The following is a 12,381-nucleotide window of genomic DNA, read 5'->3' as shown; positions in this document are numbered from 1 at the left end:
CAGGGTTTGCTGACTAGCCAGCCTAGCCTGCTCAGCAGGTACCAAGCCAATGAGAGAGTCTGTCTCAAAAACACCAAGAACCACCGCCAAAAAACCCAAAACAAAACACTCCAGGCAGTAAACAGGGCCTGGACAGCCATGGCCTCTACGTGTGCCTGCAGGCACATGTACCCAGTCCTCTCTTCCTTCCCTCTACACCACCCACCCACCCACACCCCTCCACATACACATACACATACACACACACACACACACACACACACACACACACACACACACACACACACACACACACACATCCACCCGCCGTAATAAATGGTAGAGACATTAGGAGAATGGGTTACAGAAAGTCTCTGCTCTGGGCATCAGATGATATCTGATAATGTTCTCAGCCTTTTGAGTTGGTGGAATCTACAGAGTCTGTAGATTCCCAAAAGGATTATCCTCGTTAGTCACAAGGATGATGGGCCAAATACAGAGATGGACAATAAACAGCTGGCTGTTTGTGGCTAAAGGTAGCTCAGAATGACTTGGCTCTGGCCCCGCATCATTCTAATTCTCTATAATTATTGACATTTTAGTCAGCCTTGTGGAATGTTTAACACAGGCGTAGCTTTTTTTTTTTCAGTAACTTCAATTCATACTCTCCTATGCTGACCAAAGACTCAGGTCACATCCCGAGGTGAGATTTGAATGGCGAGTAAGAGTGCTAAAGATAACATGATTTTGGACCTGAGATAACATGATTTTGGACCTGTGATATTCTGAAGGTAACCTGAGATAGTGTGGTTCTGGATCTGTGATGTTCTGAAGGTAACCTGAGATAGTGTGGTTCTGGACCTGTGATGTTCTGAAGGTAACCTGAGATAACATGGTTCTGGACCTGTGTGATGTTCTGAAGGTAATTGGAGATAGTGTGGTTCTGGACCTGTGTGATGTTCTGAAGGTAATTGGAGATAGTGTGGTTCTGGACCTGTGTGATGTTCTGAAGGTAATTGGAGATAGTGTGGTTCTGGACCTGTGATGTTCTGAAGGTAATTGGAAATCGTGTGGTTCTGGACCTGTGATGTTCTGAAGCTAATTGGAGATAGTGTGGTTCTGGACCTGTGATGTTCTAATACTCCGTGCTCACAGAAGCTGTGACTGTCAGCCTCTGGAGTCTTGAACACAAATGTGGCATTTTTTCCCCCTCAGAACATTAGTTAACAGTTCTCCCAGTTGGCCAAGCATCTCATTTTCTGCATGTAAAAGTCAATTATGCTTTGATGTCCTGTGGTCCTGGAAAAACTCCCTTCTAGAATCTGATAAAGACTAGGATGAGCAGCAGAATAGCATCTCCAGGAGAAGAGTGAGTGGAGCTGTAGAAGATGATATCCTGAATCATATCAGGACTAAGCCATTATGATCTGAGTTCTAGTTATTCATTTTTCCTTCTATATCTTACAAAATACGCCCATGTGACCTATGAGTATAGTAGGGATATTATCCCTGAAGTTTAAATAAATAAATAAATAAATAAATAAATAAATAAATAAATAAATAAATAAATAAATAAAAATGTACTATGGCCTAAAAAAGTAAATCCGGAGGTAAAGGACACAGGCCTTCTTAACTGATAAAGAAATCACCCTCTGACCAGCTTCACTGTATCTCCCTCTTGTGCCCATAGTCATTTGTACTCTGTAAACTGTTTTGTTTGAAGTGCATAGTATTTGAACGACTTATTATTCTGTCTTTTCTTCTGGCCAGTTTGAATCCAGAGACCTAACCTCATGTCGATTGGCTAGTTCTGATTTTAGAAAAGATTGGTCTAAATCTGATTACTATAATTCTTTCTTTAAAGATTTATTTAACTTCTGTGTGTATGTTTGCCTGTGAGAATTTATGTGCACTGCATTGGAGTTCGCATGGAGGCCAGAGAGGGCATTGGATCCCCTGGACCTGTAGTACCAGGTGGTTATGAGCTGCCATGTGGGTGTTGAAAACCAAAACAGGGTCCTTTGGAAGAGGAGTAAATGCTCTTAACTGCTAAGTCATCTCTCCTGCCTCATACAGTTATTTGGGGATAATTATTTCATCTTTCTGATTATCATGGTATTATACTACATTTTAGTTTGAGTAATCAAGTGGAAAGGTACATTACAAAGAAAGCAAATAACAGTATAGTTTGACTTTTAATTTCCTTCAAACAGAATTGTCTAATTAGTGTGACAGTTAGAAGAATTCATACATCAGGATCTCATAGGTTTTATAGGTATAGCCAAATCTTACTTCATATTTTATAAGTAGGAAGAGAAATAAATGCTACATTAGCAGGAGTCACTTTGTAATGTCCACTTTCCTCGTTGGTGGAATAGGAATAGTATTTAATTTAAAAACTATAAATTATAGTAAATAATGCAAGAGTTCTTGTTAGAAGATAGTTTACATGTTTACAGATGTAAGACTAAGTAATTTAGGGTGTCTGAGTAAGTAGACAGTCATAACAACCATGCTTGATGGAAGGACACAATGTCTTCATTGGTGGCTTTACTAAAGCCGAAATTAGCATTTTTGTCATTTAGGAATATATCAATGAAAAGATTAATACCTAAATATTAAATTATTTAAGAAACATATAAAGTGAGAGAATTTTTGCAACAAGAGTTTTGAGTCCAGTTACTTGAGGTAGATGTAGCCAGTGTAGTTGAAGGTGAGTGTCACCCTCTTTCCTGCCTTTCTCAGTCGATGTAGTCGCTTCATTTTAGCTCTTGTTCTACCAATTTTTTCTCCCCTGGAAACTCACTTTGGAAAGATGCTAATCAATTCTGGGGTTTTAATTACCATGTGTAAAAGTCTCTTATAATTGTGTCTATCTCTTTCATTTTTATTTTTAAATACTTTTTAATTCTTGGAGAATTTCTTCTTGTATGCATATGGTATCTCCTAGTGTAATTTAAGAATGTTTATCTTTTTTATTGGCTGAAATTTTTTTCATATACTATATTTTTTGGTCATATCCTTTCCTTCCTTTTCTACCCACTCAACTTCATGTTCTTAAAAAAAAAAGAAAGAAAAACAAAATTAAACAAAAGCCAACCAACAAGCAGAAAGACCAAAAAGTAACAAAGCAAAAGTACAGAAATCATGGAGTCTGTTTTGTGTTGGCCAACTACTCCTGAGCAGGGACCTGTCCTGGAGTGTGGTTGATCTCCCTGGTGTCACTCCATTGGAGAAAACTGGCCTGGCTTCCCTTCCCCAGCAGGTGTCAGTTGCGAACAGCTTGTTGGTTAGGGGTGGGACTTTGTGTCCACTTCCCCGTCTTTGTTCTGGGACTTTGTCTGACTTGCACATGTGCATGTCCTATGCCTGTTTTCAAAGTCTGTGAGTTCCTGTGTCTGTCGGCCCTTTGTGTCTGGAAGACGCTATTTCCTTGGAGTCATCTACCACCTCTAGCCTCCTCTTCTGCATGGATCTCTGAGTCTTGAGAATAAGGATTTGACAGACATTCCATTTAGGGCCGAGTGCTCCAAAGCCCCTTGGTCTCTGCTAATTCCCATCTTCTGCACAGAGATGCTTCTCTGGTGAGGGTTCAGCAATGCACCCATCCTCTCTCAGATTTCTTGGTGGCAGCCATTCTGACTGGGGTCAAGTGGAATCTCAGAGTAGTTCTAATTTGCATTTCCCTGATGACTAGGGATATTCAAGACTTTAAAAATACTTATTGGCCTTTTGTGTTTCTTTTGAAAGCTGTCCATTTCATTAGCCCATTTGTTGGTTGGTAGTTTTCTTTTTTTGGTATTTAATGTGCAGTTCTTTGTAAATTCTCACAATTATCAGTCCTCTGTTTGAAATATAGTTGGTAAAGTAGCCTTCATATATACCAGCAGTATACTCTCTGAGAAAGAAATTAAGAAAAGTATCCCATTTATAATAGCTTAGAAGAATTAAGTATACATGGAACATACCTAACCAAAGATGTGATAGACCTTTCCAGTGAGAATGTCAAGACTTTGAAAAAAGAAATCCAAGAAGATGCTAGATGATGGAAATCCATGCTCCTGGATTGGCAGTATTAATATTGTGAAAATGGCACTATGGCCAAAATTAACCTTCAGATTTAATGCAGTACTCATCAAAATCCCCATGTCATATTTCACTAACATAGAAAAAAAGTCTAAGAATTCTCAAGAAATCATAAAAGACCACACATAGCCAAAACCACCCTAAGGAATTAGAATGCAGCTGGAGGTATCACAATATCTGACCTCAAATTATACTATAGAGCTAGGATGCTCAAGGCAGACCTTCTGGAATAAAAACAAACCAGTGACCAGGGCGCAGAAGAGAAGACCCAGAAATAGACCAGCCCCAAAGACTGTGGCCACCTAATGTTTGACAAAGGCTAAAACATGCAGTGGAAAGAAAGCTGTTTAACAAATGGTGTTGACAAAACTACTGACTGTGTACCTGTGGAAGAGTGAAATTAGATCCATGCCTCTCCTTGAGCAAAAGTCAGTTTGAAATGAGTATCAAAGACCTTACAATAAACCGTGAAGTGAGAGAAGGAAATGCAAAGGAAGCCAGACATGGTGGCCAGTACCTTTAGTCTCAGTGCTCAGAGGCAGAGGCAGGCAGATCTCTGAGAGTTCAAGGCCAGCCTGGTCTACATGGTGAGTTCCAGAACAGGGCTACACAGTGAGACCCTCTTGAAAAACCAGAAACAGCCGGGCGGTGGTGGCGCACGCCTTTAATCCCAGCACTCGGGAGGCAGAGACAGGCGGATCTCTGTGAGTTCGAGGCCAGCCTGGGCTACCAAGTGAGTTCCAGGAAAAGGCGCAAAGCTACACAGAGAAACCCTGTCTCGAAAAACCAAAAAAAAAAAAGAAAAACCAGAAACAAAACCTATCCAAGCAAAGAAACAAAGCACGGGGAATACTTTTCAAGACATCGAGTAACAAGTTTCTGAGTAGGGCTTCAATAGCACAGGGAAAAGCCCCAAATACCAACAGAGGGGCTGCATGAAGTCGTTCCTGCACAGCAGAAGAATCTATTCACAGAGCAAGCAGGTAGCCCATAGAATGGGGGCTAATTCTTAATAGAAATTTTACTACTTTTATGTTGGTCACTGTCCAGCATCTGAAGGCTTTATCCAGTGAGAAAACATCTAGATTTAGCATTTGGATCAAATTGAATCTCTGAGCCCTAAATGACTCAGTCAGTAAATGTAGGCCAGTTTTCTATAAATGTTACTAAGAATAGATAATTATTTTAAGAATAACATATTGTTAATATCAACATACTGAAGTTTGACCTTAGGAATATTTTATGTGCACTGGTATTTTGCCTGCACGTATGTGTATGTAAGAGTGTTGGATCTCTGGAACTGGAGGAGCAGAATCTAGGCTCTTTTGGAGTTGATGAAGAAGGGATGTTAGGGAATTCGCTCTGTAGACCAGGCTGGCCTTGAACTACAGAGCCCTGCTTGCTTCTGCCTCCTGAATGCTGGGATTAAAGGTGTGTGCCACCACCACCTGGCTATACGTGGTGATATATTATATACTCTAATAAGCTTATCTGGGGATCAGCAGACAAAGCTAGCCACTAAATTAGACATAGAGGTCAGACAGTGGAGGCACACATCCTTAATCCTATCACCTGGGAGGCAGATCTGGATCTCTGTGAGTTCAAGGCCACACTGGAAACAGCTAGGCGTGGTGGTACACGCCTTTAATCCCAGCACTAGGAAGGAAGACAGCATGGCACAGAAAGGGATATAAGGCATGAGTAAACGGGAACACTCATTCTTGAAGCTGAGGATTTCGCAGAAGTAAGAATGTGGCTGGCTTGTTCTGTTTCTCTGATCTTTCAGCTTTCACCCTAATATCTAGCTCCTGGTTTCCACTATTAATAAGACCTTTTAAGATTCATGTTACAGATATGTGGTTCATTTCTTAATTGTTATTTTAAATATTAAACCAATTTTGAAATAAAGGTTTATTAATATTCATGATTCTAGTATCTGACAACTCAATTTTCCTTTTTCCTTTTGATAATCATTTAATATTGAAAACATGCACATTATTTCTCAGATGTGACTTATATACCATCTTGCATGAGTGGATCAAGAAACTCTAAGGTGACTAAACTAGAGGAGTCAAGAAATGTAGGCATCCCAGTAGCCCACAAGGGTATGGAAAACCTGGTGTTCTCATTAACTGTTATTCTACAAGTGTGTGTCCATCCTAGTCATTAACAAAGCTTCTCTGGTGAGAAGTGAATTGTCCATTCACCTGAACTCTTCATCCTTCTTTGTACTTTCTAAATTATAGGACATATTGAAGACCATGATAAATGCTTGTAGAATAATGTGATAAACCATTCTGATGTGCTGCATTAAAGACATGCTTTTATCATCGTCTCTAAAATTTACCTTCACAGTCGTAACTTGTTCCTCTAACTAACAGTCACGTTTCTGTCTGTTCATCAGCATGTTTACATTGGCAAATACACGCTTCTATTTTAGTTACAGTCATTGGAAACACCTCACTTTGAGTCCTAACTGCATGTTTTGTCAAACTTAACCTCTTGTTCTTTATCAAACATATTTCTGATATGTTGCTGGCCTAACCAGAGGAGGGTAGCAGAGCTGATCATTTTCAAATGTAGCATGAGGTTCATTTCCATGGTAACTGCATAAATAGATGGTTGGTTTGCCATATTTTTAATTACATACAATTTGTCTTTTGCTTTTCAGAGGCCCTCAGGAAATATCCAGTCATGGAGGTATAGTAATATTTTTATCATGAATTTTAACTACATATTATAAAATAGACATTAGTTAAATGTATATTTAACAATTTAACAAATTATTTTTAACAATTTAACTGTTTCCAAACCCATCCAGCCTACTATCAAAAAGACAGATACTCTTCTCAACAAAACAGTAGGAATGAAGGATGTACAGACATTCAAATCAGGTAAATTGTGTAATGCTCTAGGGGAAGGTACATTAAATATTGGACTTGCTCAGTCTTCTGATTCCTAAACATTGTTTACTCCCAGTTGTGCTGAAAGATTGGAAATAAAGAATGGGACAGTATTATTGGTATCCATCAGTGGTGAGGGAACAGGAACAGTTCTACACTGTCACCCTTGGAGGCCAGAGGAGTTCCCATAATCGCTTAGAGACTTCAACTCAGTCAAATTCTGTTTGTGACTTTGACACACAAAAAAAGCATTTCAGCACCAGCCATGATAAAGCAGGATTGAGGTTTTTACCAAAAGTAGAGAGAAAGACCTTCAGGAATGGATAAAGCACACCTAAGCATGGGTATGCATGTAAAGACCTTTTTAACGAAGTTCCTAAGCAGAGGAGATAAAAGAGAGGCAGACACTCAAGGAGAGATGACATTCACAAATGTGGGTGTGGGCTTCTCAGAGGACCGTGGTGTCTAATTGTTAGCCATATGGTGGCTCTCATGTTACATCGCAAAGGGTTGTTTAGAAACCTTTTTGTCTTCCGTTTGTCTCTCGTTTTAATGAGATTATAAGGTGTCTCCAGAGGTCCCTTGAATGGGATTATAATCTGGTTAAACCATGGGTGTGCAAGGGGGTTCTATCTTTTAGTGTAAATGGGTTTCTGGTGAGATCCCTAGAAAACTGTAGGTTTACTGCTGAGAAAAGAGAAGTCTCTATTACAGTGGTCCTCAACCTCCCTAATGCTTTAATATAGTTCCTCATGCTGTGGTGGCCCTTAACCATAGAATTATTTCGATGCTACTGTTAAGAATCTTAATGAAAATATCTGATAATGCAAGATATCTAATATGCGGCCTCCAAACCAAGGTCGCAGCCGGCAGCTTGAGAACCACTGCTCTGAAGCAGGTAGTAATTGCACTTGACTCCTTGCTTCTCAGCTGACATGCGGCAGAACCAGATGCTGCAGTGGTGGCTCCTTCCTTTTCTCATGTCCCCATAATTGTCACTGTCTAGTTTTTAAGTGTACTTACAAGAATAAATACAAGCTTCAACTCAGATGTCCCCACTGCAATGTTTCAGAAACTTGTTTACAGTTCCGAATCCTGATACTTTCTAGGGATTCATAAAGGTTAATCATGAGATTGTAAGATTTTTTTCTTTTTTAGCCTCCCCAACTTTGAAAATGCCTGTTGGAGAGTTGGACAGTGCTGCATACCTGTGGGCCTAGCCACTTAGGAAGCTGTGGCGAGGTTCACTTGAACTCTGGAGGTTGGGACTCCCTCCACAGCCTAGCAAGTTCCTGTCTTCTGAATAATATGCTTACTAGAATGCTGGTACTTGCTGAGAATAAAGCTTTGTTTATTAGCATCAATAATGTTTGCCCTTTAAATCATCAGTATTAGTATTCTGATGACCTTAAACCAGTCAGATGTTTGGATTAACAAATTGTGGAACTAGCTCGTTAGAAGCAGCAGTACCTAGGGTTAGTTGAGAGAAAGAACAACACTCAGAGCTTTGCAGAGTGGACTCGAGTCCTGAAATAAAAGAAGTCCACCAGAATAGTGGGTGGAAACATTGCACATGTAGTAGTGTTCAGTGACAGAGGTGTAAGATGTAACTAACAGTAATTTTAGAAGTCAAAGTCACTATTAGGAGATGGAGTTGTGTGTGCTGTGCATTTGTTTCTCTGCTATTTTTAGTACCCCTCCCCAGCATGGATTATGTTGAATTTGTGCATGAATCCTTAAGATTTTTATATGTCATGAATTTAGTTCTAGATAGTGTTTCTGAATGATTTGTTGAAGTTTTGGATAATTGAAAGTATTTCCTAAGGCTGTAAATATTTAGCTTTGTAGTTAATGATTAAACTTAACCTAAACTCTTAGATGAAAAAACAAATTATTATTTTTCTGTGTTCATAAAGCTAACTTTATTCTAACTGACTGTGTGCATTTGTCTGCAGAGCCAGACTTAGAAGTGGTATCGGGAGAAGAGCGGAAACGTCTCATCAGCAGTGAAGACAGCCAGCGGAAGGTACGTGAAAGCTTGGTCCCCGTCTGACGTGCTGCCCACTCCAGTAATGTAGCATGTTGGATGAGTATTGTTCAGACTGGCCTTTAGGACCAGTATATTATAGTTTAAGATTTAATTTTTAAAAAGTTTTTTTTTATTATTATGTATATGGGGGGGGGGGGAGTGCATCTGTGTGCAGGTGCCTGCAGATGGTGGAAGAGGTACGGGATCCCTTGGAGCTGGTTACACGCAGATACTAGCTCAGTAGTGTCCTGAGAACCAAACTCAGGTCTTCTGTAAGAGAATGTACTCTTAACCACTGAACCATCTCTCCAGCCTCTAATACTTCATTTTGGAAACATTTTAACTAGTTCTAGAATTTAAAATAGGACTGTAGATGTAACAGTCTTATTAAATAAGAAACACAGAGCCAAATGCAGAGATAAGACACCCAAGAAGTCAGAGCAGTAGCTAAGAGCTGATACTAAAAACCTTTCTTACCCTTCGCTGCTGCTGTCATCCTTCCCTTCAAAAAGAGACCTACTTCCTGTGTATCTGTCTTTTTATTGACTTTCTGTTCTGCCTTCTCATTGGTTGTAAACCCAACCACATGACCTCCTCATCACTGCCTGTCTATACAAACCTCCAGGTCTTCTATGGTTGGTATTAAGATTAAAGGCGTGTGTCTCCATGCTGGCTGTATCCTTGAACACACAGAGATCTGCCTGTCATGTGATCGGGATTAAAGGCATGCGCCACCACTGCCTGGCTTCTGCTATGGCTTGCTATTAGCTCTGACCCCTGGGCAACTTTAGTTATTAACATACAAATAAAATCACATTTCAGTACAAATAAAATATCACCATATAGGACTAGGGAGATTCCTCCTTGGGTAAGAGTGCTTCCTGTATAAGAATCTATAGACCTGAGTTCAGATCCCAATAGTCATGTAAAAACAGCCTAACGTGGACATGTGTGTCGGTAACCCCAGCACTGGGGCAGAGACAGCTGATTCTGGGGGCTCCATAGCCAGCACCGAAATAAAGAGTTTCAGCTTCAGTGAAAGACGTGTGTCAGTGGAATGAGGCCGAGTGTTGGAGAAGACACCAGCATTCTCCTCTGGCCTCTGGACCCACACACACATACACACTCATGTAAACACAGGTGCATTCGTGTACATGCATCATTCACTCACCCTCAGTCCACTCAAAATAACTTTAAGCCATTCTCTGAGCCAGCACATAAAATAAGCTCAATTGCCTGTTAAGAGAATCATCGCTCTGGAGTGAGGCCTGTAGTATTGGGGTAAATGCAGTAACTTTCTAACTTTATTTCCCTGTCAGAATCTGGTAGCTACTCTACATGGTTTCAGCCACGGTGTTGAACGAGTAGAGGCGGTAGTACCTGGACTTAATGGAGATGAACACACCACCAGAGTTTATAGTTGGAATTGATGTTGCTCTTCTTTCTAATTGGTATTTATTGACTTTGGCACTTAACAGTGTGCCTCCTCTCCACTCAGTGATCTTTAGAAAAAGGGCCAGTGTATCTTTAATGTATGATGAGGTAACCTTGTAATACTAAAACAAAAACCCTAACTTGTTTTCAGTAAGTGTAGCACATAATTAAGTATAGTGCAGACAGACAATAGACACATTCAGTCTACTCGTTCATAATATCCTATTTTAGAACGAGATGAATTAGTTTTTACTTCTTAATTACAGTCTAGTGATTTAGAAATATCTAAAACATTATTTTTACTGGTGAAAATTTAAATTGTTTTCTAATTTTTCTTTGTGTATACTCTTAGTATTTAAAAATAAACTTTTTTAAAAAAAAATCTGCAGCCTTAAAGAAGTACTCCTGGGAATAAAATTCTGCATATCATTCCTCTTTCTCAGTATACAAAACTCAGGACTCACATGTTAAAGCTAAGTCATGGTTAAACTGTCAAGTGGTGAAAACTAAGGACTTTTAAAAAGAAGAGTTCCTTTTCCATTGAATAATGGCTTTTATTTTCTTAAGGTGTATTTTTATTTTATGTGTGGGTATGTCTGGCCTGCATGTATACATGTGCACTACATGCATGCTTGGTGCAGGCAGAGGTCAGAAGAGTACATTGAATCCCCGGGAGCAAGAGTTACAGATGGGTGTGAGCAGCCATGTGAGTGCTGGGAACCAAGTCAGTGCTCTTAGCCATGGAGACATTTCTTCAGCACCCCCCCCCCAAAAAAAAAACAAGTTATCTATACTGTCAACTTTTCATTAAAGGTTGAAGAAACAAGAAAGTATAAAAATAATGAAGTAAAAGTATCAGGAAGTCCATACAGTGGTGCTGCTGACACTGTTGATGATGGAGCAAGTCAACAGAGTGCAAACACTGATAACCAACAGTTTCCTATGAAGGGGCATGAGGAGCATGATGGGTAAGATTATGGCAGTATTTAGCCGTGTAGGTATAGTTGTTCCTGTCCTATAAAACCAATACTAATTTGGGCTACTATTCATTATTAAATAAATATTATGCATATATTAGATATATTCAGCCTTACATGATTGTCAGAAAAACATAAAAGGACATATTTTTCCAATAACACTAATTAATATTTTGTTAAAAAAAAATAACTAGGGTTGGCAAAAGTAAAGGCATCATGCACTGTTAACAAGTGAAAATGGTGAATACTTTTTGCAGTTAGCTTAGTAGCGTGTGTCATAATTTGAAATGCACTCTTTCTGTGGCCTGCAGCTTCATTCCTAGGGGCAGGTCCTCTGGACTAGGAGAACATGTGACTGTGTTTTAGAGCTAGTAGACTGTCTGGGCACACCTGGTTGGTACACATATGTTTAGAATTGTACTACCCTCTTAGCGGACTGTTCTTTAGTGAATATGAAGTGTCCCTCTTTAACTCTGCTGACTAGTTTTGGTCCATCTTGTCAGACATTAAAATAACTATGATGTTTGTTTCTTAGTTCCATTTACTTGGAATACCTTTTTCTATCCTTGTTCCTTAAGACAGTGTTTGTCATTGATGGTGGGTCTCGAAGTTAGTAAAAAGATGGGTCTGCTCGTCTGTTCCTTTTATCAGGGACTTGAGACTAAATTAAGAGTTACTACTGGAAGACATCGTGTTAGTCAGTGTTCTTTAAAGGAGCAGAACTGAGCGAATGAGCGCATGTGTTAAGGGAGTTTGTTAGACTGGCTAACGGGCCGTGGTCTGGCCAGTCCAGCAATGTCTGTCTCATGAGGAAAAGGTTGGGACTCTGGTATTGTTCTGTCCCTGAGACTGGATGTCTCTGCAGTCCCAATTTGGCACTAGAGTCCGGGAGGATTCCTGGAGAGCTGATGGTCAGTCTGTGTTGGACTCCTGAGGAAGTTGGATTTAATACTGACTGCAGCAACAGGACAGA

General features: G+C 39.8%; 1 protein-coding gene across 7 annotated transcripts in view; it reads left to right on the top strand.

Annotated features, from left to right (window-relative positions):
* The window catches only part of Ankrd30a (ankyrin repeat domain 30A), a 72,288-nt gene that overhangs the window by 22,505 nt on the left and 37,402 nt on the right, over nucleotides 1-12,381 (top strand). For 6 of the 7 annotated variants that reach the window (XM_076567718.1, XM_076567717.1, XM_076567716.1 and 3 more), the window contains exons 13-17: nucleotides 6,072-6,170; nucleotides 6,737-6,765; nucleotides 6,887-6,959; nucleotides 8,924-8,994; nucleotides 11,245-11,399. In XM_076567718.1, the coding sequence (XP_076423833.1) occupies nucleotides 6,072-6,170; nucleotides 6,737-6,765; nucleotides 6,887-6,959; nucleotides 8,924-8,994; nucleotides 11,245-11,399 (427 nt within the window). The remainder of the gene's footprint in view (nucleotides 1-6,071; nucleotides 6,171-6,736; nucleotides 6,766-6,886; nucleotides 6,960-8,923; nucleotides 8,995-11,244; nucleotides 11,400-12,381) is intronic. The other variant, XM_076567719.1, reaches the window with a different exon arrangement.

Source organism: Peromyscus maniculatus, chromosome 3, assembly GCF_049852395.1.
Source record: "Peromyscus maniculatus bairdii isolate BWxNUB_F1_BW_parent chromosome 3, HU_Pman_BW_mat_3.1, whole genome shotgun sequence".
Taxonomy (NCBI): domain Eukaryota; kingdom Metazoa; phylum Chordata; class Mammalia; order Rodentia; family Cricetidae; genus Peromyscus; species Peromyscus maniculatus.
This window is presented reverse-complemented; position numbering and strand designations above follow the sequence as displayed.